This window comes from Cyanistes caeruleus, chromosome 7, assembly GCF_971803275.1.
Source record: "Cyanistes caeruleus chromosome 7, bCyaCae1.hap1.1, whole genome shotgun sequence".
Classification (NCBI taxonomy): domain Eukaryota; kingdom Metazoa; phylum Chordata; class Aves; order Passeriformes; family Paridae; genus Cyanistes; species Cyanistes caeruleus.
Genome location: NC_141707.1, coordinates 37,019,032 through 37,046,977, shown reverse-complemented (window position 1 = coordinate 37,046,977; position 27,946 = coordinate 37,019,032). Strand labels below are relative to the sequence as shown.

The window sequence follows — 27,946 nt, the reverse complement described above, 5'->3', positions numbered from 1 at the left end:
CGACTTGGCGCTCACTGCCAGAGGCCGCGCATCGTCATCCCCGCAGCTTCACACGGCAAAAGGGCTTGTGGGGTTTAATTTCTATATTTTTTCTTTTTTTAACATATATATATATATATTTGTTTTTGCTAACTCACTCCTCCTTTCTCATCCCCACTCGCCTTTGCGAATTAAAAAAAAAAACCAAACCAACAAAAAAGCAGCAACAAGCGCTGAGATTCCAGAGATCATCCGCGTTCCCTCGCCAGGCGGACGGGGGCAGGGGCTGAGGGCCGCTTCCCTCAGGCGGCTTCGCGCCTCCGGCGCGCGCGTGCGAGGGGCGGCGCGCGGCTGTGAGGGGCGGCGCGCGGCTGTGGGGGGCGGCGCGCGGCTGTGGGGGGCGGCGCGCGGCTGTGGGGGGCGGCGCGCGGCTGTGGGGGGCGGCGCGCGGCTGTGGGGGGCGGCGCGCGGAGCCCCGCGGGGCGGCGCGGAGCCGTGAGGGGCGGCGCGGGGCGGTGCGCGGGGCGGTGCGGGGCGGAGCGCGGCGCTGCCGGCCGCCGGCGCCCCGCGCTGCCCGCTCGCTGCGTGCGGCGAGCCCAGCCGCGCTCCGCGCTCCGCAAAGTGCCGGCGGTGCCGCCGCGCCTCCTCCCGCACGGGCTCTGCCGCTCCGCACCCGCGGCCGACAGGCTCGGCTCCTGCCTCTTCTCCCGCACGCCCGCCGCGATGTCCGCGCTCCTTCTGGCCCTGGCGGCGCTCTGGGGATTACCGCCCGTCGCCGAGGCGCTGGCAGCGGCAGCCCGCGGAGGTAAGGCGCGTACGTGGAGAGGTGCGGAGCCGCGGAACTTCCCGCCGCTTCTGCTCGGGAAGTTTTGCTCCCTTGCGCCTTGCGGGGACGGGCGCGGCCGCGGAGCGCACCCCTCACCGCGCTCCATCGCCGCACTCCGCTCCATCGCCGCGCTTCACTCCATCACCGCGCTCCGCTCCATCGCCGCGCTCCACTCCATCACCGCGCTCCGTCACCGCGCTCCACTCCATCGCCGCGCTCCATCACCGCGCTCCATCGCCGCGCTCTATCGCCGCGCTCCATCGCCGCGCTCCATCGCCGCGCTCCCGCATGCCTGGACTGCGGGCGCGCCGCGCTGGGTTGGGGGCGAGCCTTGGCGGCGGCGAATGCACGGGGGCGAGGAGCGGGATGATGTCCCCGGTGGTCCCGATGGCCTCACCGGGTACGAGCCGCGGGGTGCGATCCGCCACGGGCGGGAGGAGCCGCTGCTGCCGGCGACCCCTCCGGTCCCGGCCGCGGCTCCCCGAGGCAGCCCCGCGGCCGGCGGAGATGTGCCGCAGGAAGGGCGAGCGCCCTCCGCTTCCCACAGCCTTCCAAAAGTTCCCTCTTCGATGTCCCCGAGTTGCCGCTCGCTCAGCGCCTGAACTTGGATTTGGGCACGGGGGCTCGGGGCCCCGCAGCCGCGGGGTGGGCGATCAGGGAACTTCCAACTCTGTTCTGCTCAGAGAAGTCCCCGATCCAAGAGGGTTGCGGTTCCCCTGCCGGAGCGGGGCTCGGGGTTTAGTGTCGCTTATTGCACTGTCACCAGAGCGCTCTCATTTTGCTGAGAGATGTTTGAATTGGATATTATCTAAGTATAACCCAAGTCCGCCTTCTGTGTGGCTCAGGTGCGGGAACGGCGGTGTGCTGCTCTGACTCAGGTTTTCTTACCGCTGTAGAAAACCCTGCTCACCAGAAAATTGTCTGTCGGCTTGTAGCCCTTCAGCTCCCAAACTGCGTGGTCTCATGAATGAGATGCCAGGGTGGTGGTGTACGCAATCTGCGAGGGTTCAGTTAGATTTCAGTAGAAATGTAACTCTCTGAAGTCTTGAATTCTCACTGTTAGACATTCAGCTCCTCTCCATCACGTATACATTACCTACTAAATTGTTTACTAACTGCTCACAACTCGTCTGGGTGAGTGCGGATGCCTCCGCACAGTCGGTCTGGGCTATAGATCTCTGCTTCAGTCGAACCACCGAACCTCTCCCGTCCCTTTCCCATGTAGCTATCAGAATTACAAAGGTGATTCATGCTGCGAAAATGAGAAAAAAACTACCTATCAACGAGAAAAGTATTGCTGCAGCATCACAAACTTGCATGTTTAAAACACTGCATCATCACAAGGTGCAGGGATATTGCGAGGAAATGAGGATAGTGTTCCATAGAAGGGCACTTGGACAGCCAGAGAGGAAAGGTTCTCAGGAAACCTTTTCAGTTTTATGAAGGTACATATGCTTTTGCTTTGGTTCACAAAGATTCGTGGTCGTGGTAGTGCTTGTTTGATGGAAAATATTTCAAGAACTTTCCATGGTATTCACAGAACAGTCAGATTAGATTTCAGCAACTGTAGCTTGCATCTGATCTTATGAATAAAAATCAAACTTCCAAATATTTTGTGGAATTGTTTTGAAAACTGATTTGTTGCTCTCTATTTCTTCATAGCAGTAAGCAAGTGTCAGTTATGCATGACTATTAATTTCTGGTGTTGAAATTTTAATTTTACTTTTCTTTTTTTTTTTTCATAGTTACCTTGCTCTGATTTACTGTTTCACAAAAAAAAAAAAAAAACCAAAAAACAACCTAAAGAAAAAAAAGGTGCTGTCAGCTTATATTAATATCAATCCTATCTTAAAAGGCAACATCCTTGTAAATCATACCAGCCCCAAAAGTGGGATAAATCAAATTTACTTAGAATCAACTAACTCATCATATCATAATGTCATGTCTTATCAAAACTGAGCACTGCACAAATTAGGACTTAAAAGGCATTTTGGTTAAAAAAAAAAAAAAAAAGTCAAGTGGTCTCAACCTAAAAGGGATTCAGGATGAGGCATCCAGAAAGGGAATTACATTTACACATCAGATAAACTTTATGATACAGTGCAAAAATTATTGACCATACCAAGCTGATTTTCCTTTACAGGAGGAAATTCTGAGTCACTGAAGCATGCTAAGCTTAATGTATGTGAAAGGCACTGAAATTTGGAATGCACTGAGGCTCGCCATAGGTAATAAGAGAATTGGGAAAATGTCATGGGTTGTGTTAATAGCTGTGTTGTGGTAGCCATGGTAATATAAAATATTAGTGAGGGGCTGTAGGGAGAGGTAACACTTTCTCTTAGATCACTGGGCAACATCAGGAGGAGAAAAGGGGGTGGGGGAGAACCCCAACAAAGTTTGAATTATCTAAGACCTTTTCTCTAGGTTTAAAATACAATTAAAATTTTTCGGTCTTATCAGGTCTGTCCTCAGCCAGGTTACAGCTCCTCCAAGTTCATGTATATAAAAAAAATTGGGAAGAGAAAATTATATGGAGAGGGGGAGATGGAAATGAGATGGGAAAGGGAAGTGAGCAGAAGGGAATGCAGCCAGGAGAGTGTGGTAGGATAAGGGCTAAGTCCTGCTGCAGCTGAAGTTGTGCCACTGAAGCCACAAAGAGGCGATTTCCTTTCCTTCTGCTTCAGTCAGTTCTTCCAGAGGAAACGGATGGAGCCAGGTTCCTTGCAACACTTGCAACTCCTTCACAGTTTAGGTGCAACAAACGAATTTCAGGAGCCTGAGAAAAACCTTGCGAACCGTTTGGGAAGCTGAGAAGGCAACATTTGTTACCTGCTCTCCCTACAGACGCTCGAGGGAACTTCACAGGTCCCATCGGTGCTCTGTGGTTCTGGTGGGCGTTTCCTTCCCACAGCTCTTCCCAGCCTTGGAGCTTCACTCTGCTCCCTGCCTGGGCTCCTACACCCTTTTTTGTCATCCTTGATTTTTGTGTCTGCTGCTGTGAACGTCATCACATAGAGATCCACTGCACGGAGTGATTACCTAGAGGTGATCCAAATTGCAGAGATGCCCCGGATAATGGGAGCTTTAACTGGATAATCTTGGTGCTGTCAGTGAGATGTGTATCCACACCAGTATTAATGAGTTGCATTGCTCGTTATTAATCGACTTGCTGTCTGTGCTGAGGATTGCTTGTGTTGGGTTTTGGTGGCACGTCACTGCTGTCAGCAGTGCTGAGCCTCTGCCTTCTCCCACTCTTTCATGTGTGCTTTTAGTGTTTTGGAGCTCTCAGGCAGATGCTGGCGTGGTGGAACAGCAAAGTCTTGCAGACAAGAGATGCTCCTGCAAAGGGAGACTTTATATGGGATGGGAAAACTTTGTCACATAACTTAAAACTCAAGTTCATGAATGATGGCATATCACATGTTTGTGTTGGCTTTTTTTTTTTTTTCTGCTAATTTGAAAACTGTTTTTTAGAAGGAATGACAAATCTTCATTTTTACTCCTTTCTGCAGTCACAAGAACACTTCCAAAACTTCTGTCTTCATCCCACTTAGCAGGGAATTTATTGTTCTTGCAGTGTCCTTTGACCGTATTTAAGTGAAATCTGGAAGCAAATTACTTTGAAATAGAATTTTCAGGCTTGAGGTTAGGCTGGTGGGAGTTTCGATTACTCACCCCTGTGGCAGAAATACAAACCAGGTGAGATAAATTTGTCTCCTTGGGACGACTGCTGATGGCCTTCATTCCCTGGTAAGGTGCCACAGCAGGTGACTCTGCACCGGGAGCCTTTACAATACAGCTTTGTCGTTATTAGCAGCTTAATGCTGGAAACTGGGTGTACCAGCACTGCTGTACTTCACCAGACTGAGCTCCAGCTTGGCCATCTGTTGGAAAGTGTTCTTGAAAAAAACCTAAAAAAGCTGTTTCTGTGCTGTACTACAGAGGTGTATGTTCCCACAGTTAACTTTGTTGTGCTTTGAACATAGATAATAAGTATTAATATCTTATGTGTAAAAGAGATGCTTCCAAGGTCACAGTGACATTGCTGTTTATTTATTTACCCTAAAAGAATTATTACTTAAGAACATGCCTATCATTAGAGAGGCAAAATTACAGAGCAGAGTGAAAATATGTCAAGGAATTTAGGGTAGTTCTTTGCAGGATGTGTGATAAGGGTTAATTAAAGTCAGAAATTGTGGGAGATGTCCACAATTGCAGTTTCAGTGGCTGGCTGGTTTTGGAGGCACTCAGTGATGTCTGTCTGCCCTCAGCTGAGTGTGTGAGTGCACACACAAACCCCTGGCACTCCTGGAGCCTGAGCAGGCTCTGTGTGAGGGTTTCTGTGAACTGACATGCACATTCTCCCTTACCTGGGTTGTTCCTTTAAGTTCAGAGACTTTCGAGAGCTGCAGTTTAGTAAAAAGAAAGTGGTAGAAACGCACAAAGTATTTAAAGGCTAAGCTGCATTTCAAAGTTCAAAACTAGGTGTTTGATGTGAGAAGACTATGTGTAAACTTGTTCAGCAGCAAGCCTTTTACTAATTTATCACAGCAGTTCTGTGGCAGCTTGAAGGAGCTGTCCTCCAAAGGCTTGGAGAGAAGCTCTCACCACACACAGTTCTTCCTTTGAGGAGCTGTGTGACGCCTGCTATGTAAATCTGAGCATATGCCATACCTTTGAGGTTCATATGGACCCCAATCTTTCTGCATTTAAATTGGCAAAACTCACATTGACTTCAGTCTGCAGGTCAGAGAGAGTGTTCCTCCAGCACCTTCTTGCAGGTCCTTTACTGGTAATTTGCAGTTGTAGTTATTAGGTTTCTCCATTTTGCATTGGCTCTAAGGACTTAAGTAATTGTAACTCGTGAATTTAGAATTACAGCTTTCTCTTGAAAGGCTGGTAATTTAGATAATAGAACATTATTTTTGTTATAGTACCATATTTGGAATCCCAGCGTGTTGTTGCTTTTTCCTTAGTTTTTATGTATTAATCTGTTGCTTAATAGTCTTGTTCTTCAAATGAAATTAAAAAAAAAAATTTCTAAGAGAACTCATTTTAATTGCACTTCCTTAAAACATTCTTAATGATGAACAGTGAAGATGAAAATAGCAGAACTTGGCTACTTCTTAGCGAGTCATACAGACTATTGAGTCTGTATTTAATGTCAGTTTGGGCTAAGTGTAGACACTGCAGAACTAGGTCTTAAATTTGTAAGTGCAATTAGGAACTAATTGGGTTTCTTTAAAAATGTAATTACTCAAATAATGACTTTGCACCTTCTGTCCAACCCACTAGTTTGTTTTTTAATTGAACAAGTTGAATCTTTTCCCCCTTAAATTATCTCTATCCAAGAGATGAAAATATTTGTAAACTTATCCCAGCTAGCTAGCCAGTTGTTGACCATAATGGGACAAATTCCCAAGATATACCAAAACATAGGGCTGTAAAGTGATACAAATCTTCATTTTTAAGCAGTTGGTAAAGTGAAAAAAACAGGACTTGTTGCTGTAGAATCAGCTGCCCAGCCTAGCTGTGGTCCTGCTGACAGGATTCCTTTGGTGAGGATGCTCCGGAGCCTCTACAGGAGGGAAGGGCATTTTCCCATGGGTGCTGGGCTGTGTGAGAGCAGGATTGGATCTCAGTAATGGAATTCCAATAAAACTCAGTCAGTGCCTTTTAATTAGATTCAATGGGAACTGGGAAGGATCATTAGAGATAAACACATCCTTTTGCCAGTAATACGTTCGCTATGTTATTAATCTGATTTAATTTGCAAGATCCACATAGCAGGAGGAAGATTTTTCTCTGTACCTGGGAAGTGTTATATGAGCCCATTATATCTTGTTGTTGTATATGTCATGGCTTCCCAAAATACAAATGCAGAATTGGGGTTGGGCTCCGTGTGTGGTGGTTATGAACTCTGGCAGTGCGAGGGTAGAGCTGCATGCTGGAGAGAAGGCTGTTTGTCTCTTCAGAAACCACATTTTTATTGACCATTTTGCTATAAATTGCAATGGTGTATTAATAACAAAACACTGCAATATGCAGAGTGTGCTGCTAAGTAATAGGGCTTTTTAGAGATGATGTAATGCCAGTCTGGAAGTGAGGTACGCCTGGAGATTTTTATTTCCATGCAGTTGGAAATACAGCCTAATTCTCTGAGGTGGAAAAACAGATTACAGCATTACGAGTTCTAGATATGGTACGTTGCATCCTGAAATGCGCTTCCCAAGCCGCCTGATGCTCCTAAACACCTCTCCTGCTGCTTCCTGCTGAGTGATGAGGCCTTCCAGAGGAGCCAGACAGCTGAAACTCAGCTTCGCTTCAGAAACAAGGATGTACCCGTTTCTTTTTTGTGGAAATATCCATGTATTTTGGGCTATCTATTGCCTGGTTGTCTGTAGGACATCCCTTGGTAACTTTTGGGCATGGCACTCTTGAATGACTTACACTTCAAGTGCAGTAGAATAAGTGATAGAAGCTAAAATCTAACACTTGAAATCTATAATTCCTCAAAGTTTTCACTACTGTAGAGCTCTGCTTTTAAAAGTGGTTCATAAGGGTCACTCTTGTTTTTCCTCGAAAGAGCAGAGAGATTAAAAAGGTGCAGTTTTGGTTTTTGCAGTGGTATTTTGGGGAGGGGATGGGCCATGTGTAAGCAAGAGAAATGCTGATGCAATGCTCTGCAAATGCAGTGGTTTTGTGAGGTGCTCTTTCTAGAAGATTGTTCTGCAAACACATGGATGGCCTCCCACAAAAATCTCACTGGCTTTCGTATAAAGCTTTGTGATTGTAATTTACCTGCCTGGAAACTAACAAAAATATTTTGACAGTGATACTTTTTAAAGTATAATTTTGATATTGTCAAATAGTTTAGGCTGCTGTTTATAATGTTCTCAGAGGCTGTGATATGGTGTAGAACACTTGAGTCTCCAACTCCCTTAACAAGCAGGAAAATATTTTTCCTTAAGCAAAGTTCTCCTGAATAATTCTAAGGCACTGGAAGTACCAAAAAAACACCATTTCTGATACATCCCCCTCAGTATATAATTTTTTTTTTTTTTTTTTGAAATGCTGTCTCATTGTGTAGTCCTAAAAATGCAAGTTTGAGAAAGTTACACTAATGCCAGATCATGAAAAATCACAGCAATTTTCTAGATGATAGGTAGATTTCCACAAAACACCTGCCTCTTTTTGCTTGCAAATACAGTGAAGATAAAAGGAGAGAGAGCAAAATAAGTTCATTGCTGGTTGGATGCTCTTTTGCATATGCAAACACACTGATTTACCCAAAGTATATTGGTATTTATGTAAAGCTGTGTGCTTAGGAAATCAAAGTGTGTCATTTGCCAATGAGACTTCTTCTCTGGAGCAAAACATTTTTTATATTTTGTAAACAAATAGATTTCAGACCTTCAACAAGACCACTGAAGTCAATGGATTCTTTGTTTTGTCCTTCATGTAATAGAATCAGGTTGCTTGTAAGTGTGAAGGAACTTTGAACAATTTTATTAAAATTTCACTGGAAATTCTTAATTAGAGGATCTCTAATTAAATTATGCCTTCCTGTGATGTCACAGGAAAAAAACAGAGAAAATTCCAGACAGCTCAATATGCTGTGTATGGTCTGCTACTTTCAAGTCATTAGGTTGGTTAAACCTAATTTTTTGCTGTACAGAGGAATCTGCTGGTCTTCTACATGATGCACTACCCTTTTCTTCATGAAAAATGTATATTGGCTTTGGAGATGTGTAAGGATTAGAAAGGTGGCACCTTCTCACTCAGCACATCAGTTCCCTATGAATCTATGCAGATTTATCCAAGGATGAGCAAGCTTGCCCTTCTTTTGGAACCTGTCCTAAAGCAGCTGTTTTTCCAGCAGTATTTAGTAAAGTTTAAAAAGGGTTAGGTCAAGCCTGTGTGTTCTCCAGTGCTGATGGTCATATATCTCCTGGAAGGAAACTGGCCTGCCTTCCAAATTAATCAGAAACACTTGGCTTAAAATAGGTTAATTTTGTGTAACTATTGAAGTTGCTTTTTTCTGAGGGATGTTTGCAGGCAGTGGGAGTTTAAGAGTGCAAGGAGTGGAGGAAGGCTGCAAAATGGAATTTGTTCCCCTTGGGCCCACGTCCTCAGCCAAGCATTTTTATTTTTATATTTAGATTTCAGAAAGAATGGTGAGCAGCAAATGGTTTCTCCATAGTGGTATCTTAAAGTAAGGAGTCTTAGGCAAAACTCTTGAGGCTGCAACATGAAATCCTGTTCAAGGGAGATGAAGCAGGTCAAGATTATAAAAGTGTGAAAACTTAAGCGCTGTCTCAGGCCTACAGCTTGTGGATTGAATTGCTGGTATGTCTTTGGTAGAAACAGAGCTGTTCTGTGTTGGAGCAAAAAGATGTTTTGGAGGCTCACCTGAGCAGGTGATACTGTAGGGCTGCTGTAAATCATTTCTGTGAGAATATATTGCACGTATATACATATGTATATAAAGCCTTGGCTGTAGAGAGGGAGCCATGAAAGGTGCTGTGCTAAGTGTAGCAAAGCCAGGAGGGCTTTTTTCAGCAGATAGAATCTGATGCCCTGACCCAAGTGGCCCATTATCACATTTCTTCAAACTGGAGCAAGCTATTCAGGTCAGTGTGTGTGTACAGAGCCATCTGAATGAATTCCTCAGCTTGCACTTGCTGTGTTACATTTCTTTCTCTGGGTTTCCAGTGGCTGTGAGTTGAACGGAGTTGACAGTACACAATATTACCTATTTACTCTGTAGATTATACTCCTCTGGAGAACTGATGTCAGCTAATCTGCCACTTCTGCATTTTCAGAGACCTGTGAACTGCATCTCCAGTATATTGCAGGAGAGTGTCAGATCTAAATTTCTATAATTTTCTTATTTACCTCGGATTTCTGGGCCTCTCTGTCCAGGTCTCCAGCCTTTGACACTTATTTTGTCCTGTGAACAGTTTGCTTTCTGTGCAGAAATTCTCTGTCAGTATCCAATTTTGGCCACTCTTAGGGCGGTAAGAAGTTTCAAGCAGATGGTTGTCAACAGATGATGACAAAATTCTGAAATACGGCTCTGATACAAACTGTGAGGCTGAGTATTTAAAGAACATTCAAGTGTATAAAGCCTGCTTCTGCTCCTATTGCTATTGCTACCTTTTCTGTGGAATATTCTCAGAACAATTCATAGGTTCCATACTTTTTTCTGAAAACAGCATTACTCCCCACACCAATTAGTGGTGTTCAGTAATGAGTATATGAACCATGTTATGATTTTATGTCAGTTAGAATTGTTAAATGCTCCTTGATGAAACCACACTGATTTACATTAATTGGTGGCCTGTCTTCCCACAATGGCATCACACTGTGTCAGAAGTGCCTCACAAAAAGTTGTAATATAACTAAACTCTCAGTGATTGCCCATGATTGTCATTCCGCTGTTGACTGCTGCTCTGAAGACTTACCAGCAAAAGACTTCAAAATTCAGAAGAATTTAATAAGTAGCTGTGAGTCTTGGGAGCGTAACTAAAAGCATTTGCATAAAATGAGTGCTGAGACCTGGTAGGTGTGGCACAACTCAGATTCTTCCACTGCATCCCCTTTGCTAATCCAGCAGCTCAAAGTAATTTAAGTGCATTAAAGGCTGTTTACGTGTCTATGAAAAGCATGATGCAAATATGCAAATTCAAGAGCGCGTCTTCCACAAGTTTATATATCTTAATGAAAAATGTCAGAGCGTAATATATCAACAGTCTGCTTCGCCCCACAGTAGCCAGTTTTTTCTAAAGATAGCACAGCATGTCCTTGGTGTGCTACTAGGAGTAAATTAACACAGCAGAGTGCTTGTTCTTGAAGCCAGCTGATGATTCTTTTGCTGATTTTTGGGGAGGAAAGACTTGTCTGCTGAGGGTGGTCATCTTGAACTGCTCACCACTGCCTGGTTATGCATGCACACAAATAATTTCCCCTCACTAGTATTAAAAAACAAAACAAAACAACCAAACAACCAAACTTTGTTTCATTTCATTTGGTATCCTGTTTTCTGTTGAGTGGAGAGGTTGCCCCACCTGAGTGGAAATCTTGGATTGTATATCATGGGACACCTGAGAGGCATAAGCTGGCCAGGAACTTTGTGCTGGTGAGTACTGGCCAGCAGAGTGGTGACTCCTACTGGTTTGCATCTGATTTCACCTCACGAATTCTGGTTTCATCTTGAGTAGGATACCCCTCTTTTTTTTCCTTTCTTTTCTTCCCTGTCAAATTTATAAAATCTCATGTCTGGGAAATTCCCTTTCAGCTTCAGGAGCCCAGGTGCTGCAGAGCTCATTGGAGAGTCACAGCTGTTGGTGGTTCAGGTGCCTGTCGAATGCTGTGTTTTCATTTGGGGTTTGCAGCCACAGAGGGAAAAAAAGACAACTGGAAGTGAATGACAGAGGGTCACTTGTTAAATTACAGCATTATTTTATTTGGTGGGAAGCTAAAAAGGCCATGTCCGGTACCAAAAAACCCTAACAGTCTCCACAGTGCTTCTGAACCAAAAAGCACTTGTGTTGCTGAATACATGAAGAGTTAAGCAGCAAGATTTGGTATGTGCAAGTATTGTCTTTGATAAACCATGGGGAAATCAACATCTCTTCTTTCTTTCCTGAAAATACAGGAGGCTTCTTGAAGCGCTTGCTTTTGGGAATGAGTGTATTAGTGAGGAGTTCATGGATGATCCAGATCTAATTTTTATAGAAATGAATGGTAACCCACTGTGGGACTTCAAATCTGTGCAGGTGTATTTTATATTCACTTGCCTTATTCTAGACTTAAAGAATTCTTCTTTTTCTTTTTTTTCCCCCACTGATAAATAACTGAGGGTTAAAAGTAACTCATCCCAATAGGAATCACTACCACTGTAAGAAGGGGAAAAAAAAAAGAAGTCAGCAGCAGTGCAGTGATATTTCAATAACACCAACTAATCCCCCCATACTTCAGTAATAAAGTTGCATGGGTTGCAGTCAGCTTTCCTGTCAGCACGTTTCCATTGACACCTTTCTGTCAGAAGAGATGAAGTGAAGAGTAAAACTTATCTCTGTTTTCTCTTATGCTAAATGTATTCTGCAAAGCTTTGGTGAAATACAAAGCATGTGGACTTTCTGGATAGTGTTTGCATTTGGGACTTGTGGGAAAATTTATGTGAACTTTGTGCTGTAGGAATGATTGCCCTTTAAAGCAATTGGTTATATTTAATGTCAGTACATACCTCAAAACTGTATTTGAGGTGCAGAGTGCTCTGTTCTTTAGAGCTCTTGTTTTTAGGGGCAGAGTGTGTAATTATTGGTATAAAATGAGTTTTTACAATTTGGCCAGCTTGGGTGCACAGACTCACGACTTTTTTGCCCTGAGAGGTCTGATAGTGTTTAAAAGCAACAGATAAACCCAAAACCCTGTCAAAGTAAGCCAGAGTACTTTGCAGTTGTCGGCTGAAACTGTCTAATAACATAGTCCAAAAGCTCATTAATATTGATTTTCTTAATTCTCTCAATAACCTGAACATTTGTTCTAATTACAAGAGGAATAAAAAGCAGACTACCAGGTTCTTAGATGTCAAAGTCTGTTGGACCACAAAGCATCCAAAAGGATATCCTTCAGAAGAAGTGGGAGGAATGAGTATGAATTTCATTAGCCAGTAACAATATGCATACCCATACTTGGGGAAGAACACTTCTCCTCCTTGCTGAACCTCTGGGGCTCATACACGTGCCAAGGTCACAACTCCTGCCTCCCTTTGCAGCCTTTTCTACACAAGGGGCTGGGGAGAGTTTGGAAAAACTGGTGAATTAGGTTTATTTTGAAAGGAAAATACCTGAACAGTTTGGTCTAGGTAAAGCACCTCTGGAAGGAGTGTGATTGAGCTCCTGCTTCTTCTGTGATGATGGTGGAGAAGCGTTAGTCGTGGTGTGGTCTTTGGTTCTTCATGTGAATGATGCAGGCATCAAGAATAGGATTAATTATTGGAGCGGTTTTAAATGTGAGCTAAGTGTTCTCCTTAAGAAAAAAAACAAACAAAAGGAGGCATTTGTATCTTTCTGGGTAGTCTTAAGTCTTCTAGAATGTTCTCTTTTGTCCTTAGTAACGCTTTGTGAGAGAATCTGATCTGAGATGTGCCTGCTGTGCTGTGGTGCTGCTGATCCTGGGGTGAGGGGTCAGGAATGGAGCTCTGACCCGGGGCTGTACCCTGGCTCCTCCCCAGGGGAGAGTGCCTCCTCCCCAAACCTCATTCCCTGTCAGGGCCAGATGACCACACTGAGTTTGTGCTGGCTTTGAACCCTGGAAGGGAAAACCTGTGCAGAGCTTGGGCACAGCCATACAGTCCTCGAGGCTGAGGTTGTTCTTCCTCCCGCTCTCTTCATCAGGCAGGTGCTGATAAAGCTCAAGATCCCTCTTGAATTTCAGTGGAAACCTCTTTTGATGAAAACTGGCTAGTAATAGTCCAAGGAGAAATGGCCTCCCAGGAAAGGCAAGGTGTTGCTGAAGAAGGAAAATCCAAAGGATTTTCTTTCCTGAGTGCTGTGCTTCGTATACAGGAAGAAAGGAAAGGCTTCATCAATCTCCCTCTTATTAAACTGGCACAGCTAATATATTCTGCTAAAATGTGTTCATCATGCTGTTTAAAACAGCCAGGTTAGAAATCTACTGACAATAAATGAAGATTTATTGGTTTTTGTGTCATTGGGGCACCTAAGACAGGTTTGGAATACTAACTGGAATTTGTGAAAGGGGAAAAAAACTGTTTCAATGCCATTTAATTAACTATCTGGCCAATATTTCTCCCTTTTTATTGTAAAATCTGTAAGTTGCAACTGGCTGCAAATGTACTCTTGTGCAACTCTGCCAACAGCTAACAAATAAACACATTAATACAGAAAGTCTTGTACAGATCCATGTGTACTGGATAAAGCCATACCTTGAACTGCAGAGATGGCTTGTTTTAGCAAACCAGAAGATAATAATCGTGTTACCTTGAACTGCAGAGATGGCTTGTTTTAGCAAACCAGAAGATAATAATTGTGTTTTGTGTCTCTCTTGGTAAGTGTGGTTGTGCAGGATAACTGAAATCAGAGCAGTATTTTCTTTCTAACTGAAGTCATACCAGGAGCCTGATGTAAATAACCTATTTTATGTGAGTACCAGATACTTTTATTGCTTAGTCTCTGTATTACCTTGTTATTCTGATCAATACCACTGTAAGCTGTGATCCAAATACAGAGCTGCAAGTCTTCAAATTTCTACCAAAATCTGAATCAAGTTTGTAGATTAAGGCCTTATAAGATTTAATGAGGTTAAAAAAAAGTATTTTTTGGAGAGCTGATTTATGCAAGCATTCATGTAATTTGTCCAAGCAATCTTGACTGAGAACACTATGGATCATGACTTCAGACACTTTCTGGGATCCACAGAAGTTAAAAGTGGGAGGTTGTGTGCTTTGCTGGTCGCTGTTCCTCTCCCAGTTTCCCATGGGAGGAGTGCTGCCCTGCATCTCCCTGACTTTTGAGGAGATCATTCCTGCTCTTTGGCTAGCTTCAAGTACAAAGGGAAAACTGTGATTTCTTGTTACTCAAGGTCAAAGCACTGACACCAAATGAGTGGCTCCTGTTTTAGCTTAAAGTGCTGCAGACAGCACATTATGGGCAAGGATTTGTAAAGCTCACTTTCACTGTGAGATCCACCAAAGAGGGAAATATCTGAGCCTGCCTCGTGATGCATAAAATGCTGTGGCAAGCAACTGTTTTGGGGAGATGGAGACCAAGTTTGGAAGCTTATAAAAGAACTAAAAGAAATCCAAAGCTACTGAATTAACTTTATTCTCTCTCTTGCAGCTTCCAGCTCTCTTGCAATCCCTCTGGTCAGGCTTCCAGTGGGAGCTCTCGGGTTGAAAGGTTAACAACTCATTTACTAAGCAGTGCCATTTTCTTTCATTTTTCATCTGCAATTATCTCTACTTCTCTAAAAACTGAAAGGCCCTTCCAAAACATATTCTACTGATGCATTATTGCTGTCAATTAGTTATTAAATCATAGATCTTTAAAAGTGAAATCCAAATACACATGAATTTATTCAGCTGCTGCACAGCCACTCCTTTAGAGAAGCGATGAGTATCATATCCAAACAGCTCTGAATATTGGCAGATGTTTCTTTCTAAGGATCATAATGTTCATTTGAATTGTCATTTTTGGGGGATTCTGGGGAAAAGATGGATACTGCAGGAAGCACCTTGCTGATGATGCAGTAGAGGAGCAGAGCAGATCCTACTGTGGGGCTGTTTGTGGGGTGTGAGTTGCTGGGGTAAGAGCTCGGTGTGAGAGCTGGAGACAATTGGTGTGAGCAGCTGAGATGGTGATGCCTTCTATGTAGGGGTGCTAAGATAAGAGAAGAGCCATATCCTGAGCCCTGGTTAGAGGGGTGGTGGCAAGGAAAGAAGAATTGCCAAGAACTTGAAAATCATAGGCTTAAAGACTGAAATAGTGGTGTGGTGGTTTCAGGGAATGGAAGATGATGAGGGCAAAAGCCAGATTTTTTCACAGCTGTTTGATATGGTATTCGTGTTAATTTATGAATTCCTTAAATTAGCAGTTTCACTTTTCTGCTGTCTACTATACTTTGACTCTTAACTGAATTAAGTCACATTATAAATGACATCTTTCCACAGTTGGAATACAGGTTAGCACTCCCAGGAGGGGTGCTTTAATGAGGTTGTTGCTATGACAGCTCAGCTTCAGGCAGCACATGTGCCACTTTGAAATACCCTCTCTCCCCTCAAAACATTGCGGGAACTTCTGTGAGGGCATTTTAGAACTCCCCTTTCAGTGCAATTTATGACCAGAACTTTGTATTTCTCTTCTCCCAGTAAAGCAGCTGAGGTTTTGTGTTTGTTTCTGCTTTTATTCCTTCACTGTTAATATCAGTGCATGACTTGACAAGTTAAAGAAACCAGGAGGTGTTGATTCTTTGGCAATTTCAAAGAATGCTCTGAGGACGAGTCATAACATTTACTGAAAGAACAGGTGCAAACACTAGTGTTGACAGTGGAAATGTATGGGGCCTGCACTTCTGAAATTCACATCAAAGAACTTCACAATGGATGGAAATTGTTTATTACCTACTTGGACACTCAGTAGGAATACAGACATTCCTGTTGGGATACAGCCTTGTAGGTGGCTGCAGGGATTTGCCTCTGCAGAGGAGCTGCCTGTGGTCTGTGGCCAGGCTGTGCAATGGCTCTCAATACCTCAAAGATGTTAAATCATGCAGTTGTATCTTTCAGAAAGACTCTGAGGTTGTATTTGCTTTGCCACTGCTGTCTGCTAGAAACATGAGGCTGCCTGGGAAGGAGAAAAAAGTTTTTCTTCTCAGAAACCAATTCACTCCATCCCTACCTTTCTACATGGGCTCTGCTCTTGTCCAGTGCCAGCTGTTGCACAGTTTAATGTGGCTGAGGCCTTGGTCAAGCCCAAGTCTTTGAACCTCAGTGTGGTCCAGACAAAGACTGACACTAGATTTCTGAGGAAAATGAAAAGAAAAAAAAAAAAACAACAAAAACCAGTATTCCTAACCAGAGTTCAATGAAATTATTCCATGAAGATGTTGGAACAGCCTTTAGGACGGGTGGTGTCAGAGTAAGCACTCTGCATTGTGAGTATTGCTCTGTTGTTGCTTGCCCATGAAATGACAAAATGTCATATTTAAACCCAGTTGAGCAGCTCTAAAATGTATTTCTGCTGCCTCAGTGTTTTCTAGTTGTTTTGTAGACACAAGAGACTTTATTTTTGAGTCTCCTCTTCCTTCCGAGCTCTGAATGTGAGTTTTCAGATGTATGACTTTGACATACAGAAAAGAGTCATAGTCAAATCTGACATGACTTATTTAAATATTGCCTTAAACACTGGCCTGGATGAAAAGGCTTTTTCTCTTTCCAAAGGTATTCACTTTTCTTGTTTGCTTAGCTGTGAATTGTTGCAGTTGCTTTTCATTGGCTGTGTCTGCATCCAGCAGTGGATGCTCTGCCACCTCAGTAGCTGTTGGAAATAAATTTCTTTGCCACTGCTCATGTCAGTGAAGTTAAACCCAGGGAGATGTTCAGCTACTATATAACCAGAAAGCTTTGCCATTTTGAAGTTACTTGGCTTAAAAGATTGTTTTTATTTTGTTTGCTACTGCTTTAGAAACTGTGCACTATAATGATCTGGATTCATTTCTTTAGAGTGTTTTATTGAAAGCTAAAACACCTCTTACTAAAGAGTAAAAAGCCTGGCTTTATAAATCAATGCTTCATTGTATGTATTATGCTATTTACAACTCATCCAAGTATAGTAAAATTTTACAAATGCAAAACCATTCAGCTGTATCCAGATTGGTTTAAAAGGTGCTGATGAGAACACTTAAGTTTTTTGCAGGTTCTGATAATACTGTTTGCCATAATTGTCCTTGTCCCAGTTCCTTTCTGTGATCAGCTGAAAGTGCAATTTATCTGTAATTTTAATGACTAGTAAATAGGTCCAAATATTCCACACATTATGCTCTTTTTCCTATTCTCTATTTGACTTGCTTGGCCATTAGTGCCACTTATTCTCAGATCATAATGTTGCCTGCTCTGGTAAGAAGGTGAGATGGAGATTAGGAGGTTTTACCCTCGCAGAAAAACACAGCAGAAAAAGCAAACCCAGCACCCAGGGTGCCTCAACAAAAGGAGACCAGATGCAGAGTGAAAAGCACATGGTGCAGATTCTGGCTTCTCCCTGCAAAGATTGCTACAAGAACAGAAAGCACGCTGTGATTTATTCTCGTGGCAAAAAAAAAAAACGCAAATGGAACAAAGAGTACAGAAATCTCAATATGTTGTTGCTAATACAATTTACATTTAGAACAGTGTGTCCTCCTTCACCACCATGCTCTGTTTGAACATAGCTAAGTTCAACTAGTCTATAGCTTGAACTGCAGACAGAACTTCCACTAAATGAACATCTAATACTTGATTGTTATAATATAGCTTCTAAAAAAAAAATTCCTCATGCATTATATTTGTTCAGTAATCTCCATGTATAATATTATCAAATTATTATGCCGTCTCTCAAAGACATAAATCATATCATTTTTACACTGACCAGAAAATGACTTGCACTTAATGACATGTTTATCTTTGTATATATGGTAGATTTTAAATTAAAGAGTTCCAGACATAATTTTCCTAATATTTGGTAATCCATCTTTACTTAAAATGTTAATTGCTAATCCAGGCATCACACAGAGAACAATCAGCCTACAGTAAACTGTGCCTTATTTGCACAAGGATAAAACCCATACATTTACATGTCAGTCTGCTCCTCTGAGTTGCAGTGTCATCACCTTTCATGTGTGATAACCAACTAAAAACATATTGTTGAGTTATTGTACTCATTGTTTGCCTCCAGATAAGGCTGTGGGAGAGTCCAAGGGGGGCATGGAGTTAATTTAGCGCTAGTTAAAAATTCCCAAAGTAGGGCCTGAAGTACTTTGATGGGATTTTTTTGTCCAGAATGGGTTCTGCCAGTGCTGCTGCAGCTGAAGTTGCCTCTGACAGTTCTGGGATAGAAAACACTGCTGAAATCATGTCCTGTGTAGCCAAGAACAAAACTCCCTCTGTGTCCAAGCCCTGTATTCCAGAAGTCAGGCCCAGTCCATGTTGTTTTCCAGCCAAGGGTTAGGGAAGGTAAAGTCAGCTAGATGGAAGTTATACTTGCCATGGAAAAAAGGTGTATTAAGATTAACTTGCTTGGGAGGGCTGGGGTGAGGAAGATTCACTCGTGCTTTTCCTCACTAAGGTCCAGTCTGTGTGCGGCTGAGTTTACTGATATTTTTATTTGTAATACTCCATACAGAGAGTTCCAACACTTCATACTTAACAAGAAATACTGTGCAAAGTTACACATGTAGCTGCAAGTCTTTTGTTTGTGTACATGAATTAAAATACCTTGTTAACAGAAGGTAATTACAATCTCGGTGTCTGAAAAGATTGTTATTCTTGTAAAAATTAGGAAATACAAGTTGTTCAGATTTTTTTCCTTTGTATATGTATATTTCATCTGTCATTAATGACATTGTTAGGGACAATTCAGTTGAAACATATTTCATGTGATTTTTTCAAAGTTGTCATGTCCAAATTTCGAACTCCTTAAATCACACAAGAATTTTCAGGCAAAGCCATATAATTAATGAGGAAAATAAAGACTTGCCTATAGTGTGCCATCTGTTGATTTTTATTTAATTGGAAACTAATTTTTATAAGTCTGTCTTGCTTATACAAAATGTATACTAATAGGCTATAAAAAAAGAGTATTTTTTAAAGTCTGAGAGGAAAAACATTTTGCCAAATACATCTAGAATATTAACTATCGCTAAATAGTATTTCACAAAAATCACATCTCTTGATTCCAGAAGCCTTAACAATCTGTTCCTATTTGGGGTTTGTCAGAATACTACTGGAAGGGCTTGAGCTTTTGGGTTTTGGATGTGCTTTCTTCATTTTTTAGCCTGTTCATTTTTTCATCAAAGGAGGTCACCTCTTCACCTTTCTTTTAATCTTTCCTCCCTTTCATTCCCCTTATTCCAGTGTTCTTTCCAGCTTGTGAAAGTCACTTAATCTCTGTTTGAAACTGTACCTGATTTGCTCCGGCAGCACAGCTTCTCTCTTAGCAAGTTCATCGACATGGATGAAGAGGAGGATGCCTTTGACATTTCTGCTGTACCAGGAGGATGCAGCCATGCCTCGCCCAAGAGCTACAAACAAGAGGTTATTTTAGGAATGCTATGGATTTATGTGTATCACCCTGCCTTGGTTTGCAGTCACTCCGTCTTTGAGATGTGTTGGAATATGTGCTATCGGTGCATGAATAATCCTGCTATTTATAACCTGTTTGCAGGCATCATGAGAGGCCTCTCCTGGCCCTGGACACCAGGAGAGGCAGTTTGCCCGCATGAAAATTGTGTTTGTTTCGATTCCTCGCTAAAAACAGTCCAAGTTCCACCGCTCCTCAAGGTGAGGTGGTGTTTGTGAGCTGCTCCTTGGCCAGGCAGAGCTTTCTGCAGAGCAGCCTGTGCCCAGGTGAGCCCAAAGCCAGGCTCCTGGGGGAGCTCTTGTCTTTCCCATGCCAACTCCTTAAACCATCTCAGCTATAAGCCTGAAAACAAACATGGTGAAAACATGCCATCCTTCCACCTGGCATCCTTATTCCTGCAACCTGCTTGGAAATGGATTTTCTTCTCCATGGTCTCCTTATGTCTGGTCTGCTGAGCACAGGCAGGGCGCTGGGGCTCTACAGCTCACTCTCTTGTGCCTCACTTGTATTATTTCCTTTTGTTCTTAGCGAGACACAGCAGATTAAGAATTGCTTCCTCTTCCCCTTGCATGGTAAACCAGGACTAACAAAAACTAAAGACAAATCTGCTACTACAGCTCTTGCCTATTAGGGAATGGAGTGAGGGGGAAAAAAGTTCAGGATTGGCAGCTAATAGACACGTAAAACTCATCTTCACTGAGATATTCCCAAAGTCATTATTCAGTGAATAGTCTTATAAATGAGGGGGTTGCTTAACAATTGCATTCTCAGGTATAACACATTCTTCACCTTATTTGCCTTTGTAAGCTGATTTTTCTTGAACCTGCAGAATTGAATTCCTTCCTAAGTCGGGATTGGTTACCAAAAGAGTGTGAGATGTATATTGGGTGTATTATGTTGATTCAGGGGTTATATGGTGTAGGAAAAAAGATACTTTCAGGAAGACAGCATGCAGATAAATAAAAATTTGTCTTCAGATGACATCAAGACACCCACTCTGTGAACGTGAGGAACTGCCAGACTTCAAATGTCACCTCTTAACTGGTGATGAAGTGAGGTCCAAAGGTGAACAGACTGGAAAACTGTTTGAGTAGGTGTTTAAAAATTAAAAAAAAAAATCAGGTTTCTCTTATGATAGCAGGGACAAATGGGAAGTCTGAGTCAACTTGTAGGGGGTAAAGGGTCCTTAAGTCTTAAAAAAACAATATTAGGGTGAGATAGGTAGTTTTAGAGAAAAAAAGATTAATAAAAGGTGGGAGATGACCTTAATTTCATAAGAGTATTTTCTTTTTCCTTGTTCTATATTAGCAGCTTCACTCTGTAAAGCTCCTGCATTTATCCTGGAATAACCATCCCTGGAGCTTCATCCTTTTTACTAAAATACATTTTGAAAAAAGCTCTAAGTGGAAGTTTAGCAACCCCTCTCCACCAATAAAGATTGTTCAGTAAAGTCATAACTGTATTCCTTGGCCCAAATCCATGTATCTGGTTCTGCACAGCTGCAGAGCAAAACCTGGAAGACAAGGAGGGCATCCACTAGATGAACTTTGTCCTTGTTTTCTTTTACCTCTGCATGCCCCTATTTCCTGTGCCTGCTTTTGGTGTAGCAGAAGTATATGAGGTGGTTTTGGTGTGTCCTGTGTGAACCTTCACATCTTCTTGACAGATGTTTTAAAGCAGCTCTGGATCCCTTTCTAATACAGCAGCCATGATTTTATGGGGGAAAGCTCTGTGTTCACAAACCCCCATTCCTTATTTGCTGTTTTCAGTTGCTCCTGGACCAGCTTGCCTTCAGAACTGGTTGATGAACCTCTCCCATCCCATGCTGTTCTCTTTGTGTTTAGCTGTTTATTTCCCACTATACTCTTTAAAATCCTAATAGCTTTGTCTTTAGTGTGCTATGCTTGGCATCAGCAATTTAGAATTTCCTTGCCAAGTAAGCACAAACTTTATTTTTCTCAGGCAACACCTGAAGACGTAAAGACTGTGAGTGTAATAAGGAGTAAAAAAATCCCCCAAACTCTTCCTTTTAAAATACATCTAATAACTGCATTTGTATTTCTTCAGTGGTATAGCTATAACTTCTAAGTGCTTTACCACTGTGGTGATTTCTAGTTCACATTCAAAAATGCAGCCTATTGAAAGTGTCACTATTAATAGCATTCTGGTGGTACAATAAAGGATAATTCAGTAGGATATCCCAGTTAAGCAGGGTACTGTGTTTACATTGGGTTCCTGCCCAGCAGCTGCTTATGCTGAAGTTCTGTACATAATTCAGGAATTAATCAAGGTGTAACCATAGGGACAATGCCAGTGTGGTCACCATAATGTGGCCTATGAAGACAAATTATATAACTCATTTGCAGTTTGGTGTGATCATGGGTAATAAGCTACTGATTTCTTGACCACCTTGGCCATATGGTAATGCTGTTTTTGCTGATACTACCCAGAAGAGGTAAAGAAAATGTAAAAAAAAACAATATTTATTGAAATAGAGCTCCATTTTTCTTAAATGTCTATCCATAAAGTGTGAAATTAGATTCCAAATATATATATATATATACATACAGCAGCAGAAGTGCATGTTTCTGGGTGCAAATTACGTGATTGCTTGTGCATGTTTTCTGAGACAGAAGTGCTGGGAAAAACAACTGGTCAGTATTAGTGAGAATGAAGTAATTTAATTGGATTTTTCATTTTTATTTTTAGCTTGCAAGATAATTGCCTGATTATGGGTGGTAGATTGTGATTTTATTTTATCAGTGTTAATCAGAACTATATGCAGTTCCCAGAAAGATGTAACCACTCACAAAAGCCCTTTGGATGCTCAGAAATGGCTATTAAAAATGGAATCGTTCAAATATATAAAGATGGGATTTGTAGTGAAAGAGCTATTTTGGGGAAGGGGGGGGAAAGAATAATTTTGTTTCATTAAATTAATGGTACTATTTCAGTTAGCTTGGGTCTCCATTTAGAGCTCATCAAGACACCCATGGGAATATATGAATTAGTTTGTTTTAATTGGATTATTTAATTTGATTGTTTAAATTGCCTTTCTGTTTTTATTTGCAGCCATTTTTTAAGCTGAAAATATTTTCTGATTTGGATTTACATGTGTGCTTGTTGTGTATGCTCACTACTTTGATTCTCTTCCAAAGATATTTTCTTTTTTCCTCAGAAGAAAAAAAAAAAAAAAAAAGAAAATTAATATGTTGGCAAAATCCAGCCACGAGTTCAGAGAGAGCTTTGAATAATGGATGCAGGATCTTTCTCTTCCACTGCAGTGGCAGTGCAACATTATCCAGCTTTTTATTAAAAGTGCTGCATTTTTAATTATGCCCCAGAAATAAACAAATCAAATGCAGGAACCTTTTACCCCCTGACCTGCCAGTACTCCATGAGTGGGCATATGGGGCCTGATCTGATAGAAACAGAGTTCAACAGAGTGAATCTGGGGTTCCATGCCAAGTAAAAAAACAAGTTAACTTTGAACAGGGGCTTGTGGAAAGATAAACATGCAGAGCTTGTCACGGTCAGAGATTCCGCCTGCATGTTACTTGAGCTTTACAGCACGAGGTGGGGTGTAATTCTTGACTTTGTGTCAGTCTATAAAACTAATTTATCAGATGAGGTTGATAATTGTCTGAACGTGATTATGGCAGACCAGGCAGGAGTTTGGTTTGTGCAGCCTAAGGGAATCCTCCTGAACCATCCATTCCAAGTCAATGGCAGCTTTGCCATCGACTGAAAGATTAAAGAGTTCAATAAGGTGAATTGACATAAATCAAAGTGATTTAACTCTGATTCAGACCAACAAGCAGAAAACTTTGATTTAAAGAACTGATTTGAATCTAATTGTGAATTTATAAGTGTTAGTGGTTTTCTCAGAGGCAAATTACTTGACTGGTGTATCAGGGTAAACACACTGATTTGTGACCAAAGACAAATTTAGCAGATACTTTTTTTGGCCTATCAGTGAAACACTCTTCCTAGCCATATGTCATTTCCACATGAGATCTGTATTCAACCTTAACTCTTCATCAATTTTCAGCTCCTGTTTGAAAAGTGAATGGGTGAGATTTAATTCAGTTACTATTAATTCTCAAGATGTATTAATTTTCATCTGAGTTTATTTTAAAACTGGTATCCTGCATTTTAGTCACCATTTGGAGTGGATTTTTGTGGACACTAGAGGGAGTACACATTGTTTCAGGAAGGTTTAGTTCAAACCAGGATGATCTAATCAGGCTCTACAGAACTAAATCTGATGGTATAGATGCTATTAATAGTCAAGCTTTTGTATCTTGAGTCATTTATGAGAAGAGAACATAAAAAATATAAATATCAGGTTTTTCAAAAAACCCTCTGAAAATAAAAATAAAACATTTCACATGTTTTCTGTGATGCAAAAGTGGCACCTTGTGTTCTCCAGCATAGTTTAAAATACAAATTAGGCACAAAGTGGCCAGGCAGTGTAGACAGGCTTCAGGCTGGTTTTAGTTAGCACTGCTGGATGTGAGAGGAGGTACCAACATCATCTGCCTCTGCTTGTCAAGGTGTTGTTTCCCACTGGGCTTGGTGTTTTCTTTGTCCCATCACAGGAAATCCCACAAGCTGGCATCCAGGCAATAGAGACAGGAATTGGAGGATTGTTTTAAATCAAATTTCTAAAATTCACAGGTAAATAAAAAGAGAAATTAGAAAACCAACAAAAAAAATAGTAGTATGATACCCTCTGTACTCCTGCTTCCTGTATTAAGGATGTGATTAAAATGAGGTTGTTACAATCTAAAATAGCTTTTGAGCAGGGACATGGAGTTGCTGACAGTACATTAAATGGCTCAAGATGAATGCAGTTAGAGTCACGATAAAAAATAGAAATATTCCAAGTTTTCTGAAACATAGTAAGCTTTAAAGCACTAGTAGATTTTTTTTGTGTGTGTATATTTTCCCACCCTTTAGCCTTTTAACCAATTTTAAGTCAGTTTCAATGACTCCAGATTGGTTTCAGTAGTGTTACATACATTCCAGGGGAAATGTATTGGTTATAATAAGAATAGTTTGTCTCAGATGTAATTTTATTGGCTTGTGTTAAAATGCATTGATTTCTTGGCTGAAATATTTGGGCTTCGGGGTAGATACATTTGTTCTGGTTAGGAGTGCACTGGAGTCAGTAGAGCTCTTGTGTTTCAGCAAATACATTTTTATTTAAAAGTAAATGTAACATTTGAAAAGATTAAATGGGCATTAATTGGTCAGGTGCTGTATTTTCAAACCTGCCATTAGTTCTAATGTAAAATGTTCTGTCACTTAAAAGAGATCTCTCTGGTCACCATATTTTTAATGTATAATTTATTAGTTTATAATATTATTGTAAATCTTCTTTGTAGTATTGGGTTCACCTTACTAAAATATATATAAAACTCATAAATAATATTTTCTCTTCCTATGCCAAAATCCATGGAAAAGGCTGTCAAGGTGGATATGTTCTCTTGTTTTTTGGGGAATGCCTCTTCTGCATTTCTCCCCCACTCCTTTTAATTCTGTTCTGGTCATTTCCCATTGAAAAACTTGGTCTTACTCTGTTCTTTGAGACTAGTCACTAGCTCAGAGTTTTGACAGAATTGAAAGATCTGTGGAAATTATGGATGTGATCATTCTGGATGAGCTTTGGCTGAGCTTGCTGTCCGTGTCAGCAGATGGAGCTCTGATGGACCTGGGCTCCACTGCCAGTGCTGAAATTGCCTCAGTGGCTGAGCAGAGCCCCATGCCTGGCACTCTGGTCCTGGGTTTAATAAATTCAATGTGTTATTTGTGTTTGTTTTGTTCTTTTCCACGCTGGACATAGCAGCTCTACCACAGATGGAGCAAACAGGCTGTGATGCAAATGGCTTATAAAGCCAATATTTCTGTAATCAGCTGTACCTGTGAGGTGGCTGTAAACTGCTGTGCTCTCTGCTGTTTGACCACGTTAAGGAGGGAGGAGAAACCTTCCTCTTGTTCCCTTCCTCCTGCCAAATACCCTTCCCCCTCATAGATCTGTGCCCTGAGCTTGAGGAGAATGACATGAGATTGGGTCTGCTCAAAATGTGCATAATTAGGCCAACCACAACGTTTGTGCCTAGTATTAATGGAATACCTGGATAAGGTGTGCAACACTTACCTGTTCTGGAAATGTTATCTAACGTGTGTGTGTCTGTCTTATGACCTTGAATGTTTTTTCCACATTTGGCTGTCAAACTACCCCAAAATCTCAGGCAAGTTTCCAATTCTATTTTTTCTCCCTTTAATTCCTATAAGTCTTTTAATTCATATAGGACTGGTTTTCCATACTCTACCTATATACAGAAGTCCTATCAACTCTAATGGTTGTTACTTGCAGTTAAAAAAAGGCAAATAGATGTTTTTATGTGTTTTAAATCCTAATAGTATGGCTATCAAAAAATTAATGACTTACAAAACCAAAAGCAATCCTGCCACATTTAATATTCTGCATCTGCAAGTCAACTTATTATATGCATTAATCAATTTCTCATAAATGAACCCCTGTTTTATATACAAGCAAATAAAACAGCCATGCAACAACATATTTTATTCATAAACCAATATGCAGCAAAGCAAATGGACATAGATTTAATGTCTCACTTTTTAAATAAAATATGTTTACATCAATCTGCTTGTTATACAAATTTATGTAGCCTATATGAATCAATATGCAATATGTATAAACTGCTTTTCAATCTGGCATGTTTGGTACTTCATAATTACCTCAATTTAATAAAAAATTCCTAGTTTTAAGAAGTCCTTGGAGCAACTCAGATTTTAATTAAAAGTTTTACCTTGGTTTTAAAAAGGTCATATTAGCCAAGGGGAGATAATGTCCTTTTATAGAAGCACATCTTGCTTCTGTTGCTAATTGATGTTATTTGCTGAAGAATAATTTATGCTGCTGTTAAAGCGAGAAAGACGAGAAAAAAAATCAGTAGTGTTGTTAGAATTTTTGAGAATTATGTTTTTTCTGTGCCAGAATGTTTGTGCTTTGTCCAGTAGATAAATAGTGTTTAAAATGAAGTGCATAGCAATATTCTTAATTGGTGGAAAAATGTGATATTTTACTAATGAAGGAAAAGTGTTTGCCAGGATGTGCTTACTGGAGGTGGGATAGCAGTGTGTGCTGTGCTCCACTGGGAAATTATATGTTAAAGCATGTACCTGTCCTTTCCCTTTCACCCCAGTCCTGACACTTCATTTTGGTTGGGAAAATGAACTGTGATGTTCACCATGGAGTGTTTGCTCACCACTCTGAATGTGTGATACAGAAAAAGGCTTCTAGGTACCTTTAAATACTTGGAGATTAAAATGAAAATAAGAAAAAAAAAGAACAAAACAACATAATTGTTCAAAGAGGATGTGTAAAGTATGATCTGAGTGTCATTCAAAAATCAGAACAGTCAGGCTTTAAATCCAACAAAATTTTTCTGAGGAGATGTTCCCTCTGGTGCAAAATACTCTCTTTAGAAGACTGAAATATAAGGGGATTCATGATGGGAGATGAATCAAACCAAGGGAAAACAAACAATAGATTGACAAAAGCAATCAAAGGAACAGTATAAACAAAATAAGAAAAACAAGGAGAGTATTTTGACATCTTCATCACCCAGAGCCACACATGCCATTGCCAGCTGCACACATTCCAGCCCCTCTGTTACAGACAACTCCACCCTCTGCCCATCATACTTGGGTGGCTGCCTGGCTGCTGTTTTCATAAAACTCTAATCACAAGGATGGAGCACAATGTTGACAGATACGCACGTACCTTCGCTAAATTTTCAAAAGATAAATTCACTAAAAAAGGGCTGAGACACCTTTTGTTAAGGCAGTTACAATTTAAGAGACAGATTTACAAACACTTGCTGTTGGCTTGCTCTGAGAATCAAGGATCCTGCTGAGCATTAAGAATTATTGAAAATCAATAAATTCTTAATGTGCAGAAGGTCAGACGTGTTTCTAAAATACAGAGATGTACAATTAAATTATTGCAGTGCATATGTGCCTTGTTTAAAAGATCTCTTTATGACAGATTGTTATTCCCCTCAATCTATCAAGTAGTTAATTTTAAATCCTAAGGAAACACATATCCATATGCATGTTACTCTGGAAAGTTGTTATGTTGCTTTGAGCATATCAACACATATTTTTTAATGTTGTTTGTGCTTCTGTTTCCCTGTCAAATGGATTTCAGAGCCATTGTTATCTTTTGTGCTATTTACAGAGTTACCGC

The 27,946-nt window shown here is 41.1% G+C and overlaps 1 protein-coding gene across 2 annotated transcripts in view; it reads left to right on the top strand.

The window, feature by feature from the left end:
- The first annotated feature begins 506 nt into the window (after positions 1-506).
- Positions 507-27,946, top strand: part of LRP1B (LDL receptor related protein 1B) — a 623,130-nt gene continuing 595,690 nt past the window's right edge. Inside the window, exon 1 of one of the 2 annotated variants that reach the window (XM_086896592.1) lies at positions 507-784. In XM_086896592.1, coding sequence (XP_086752718.1) covers positions 703-784 — 82 coding nt within the window. In that variant the 5' untranslated portion in view covers positions 507-702. The remainder of the gene's footprint in view (positions 785-27,946) is intronic. The other variant, XM_086896593.1, reaches the window with a different exon arrangement.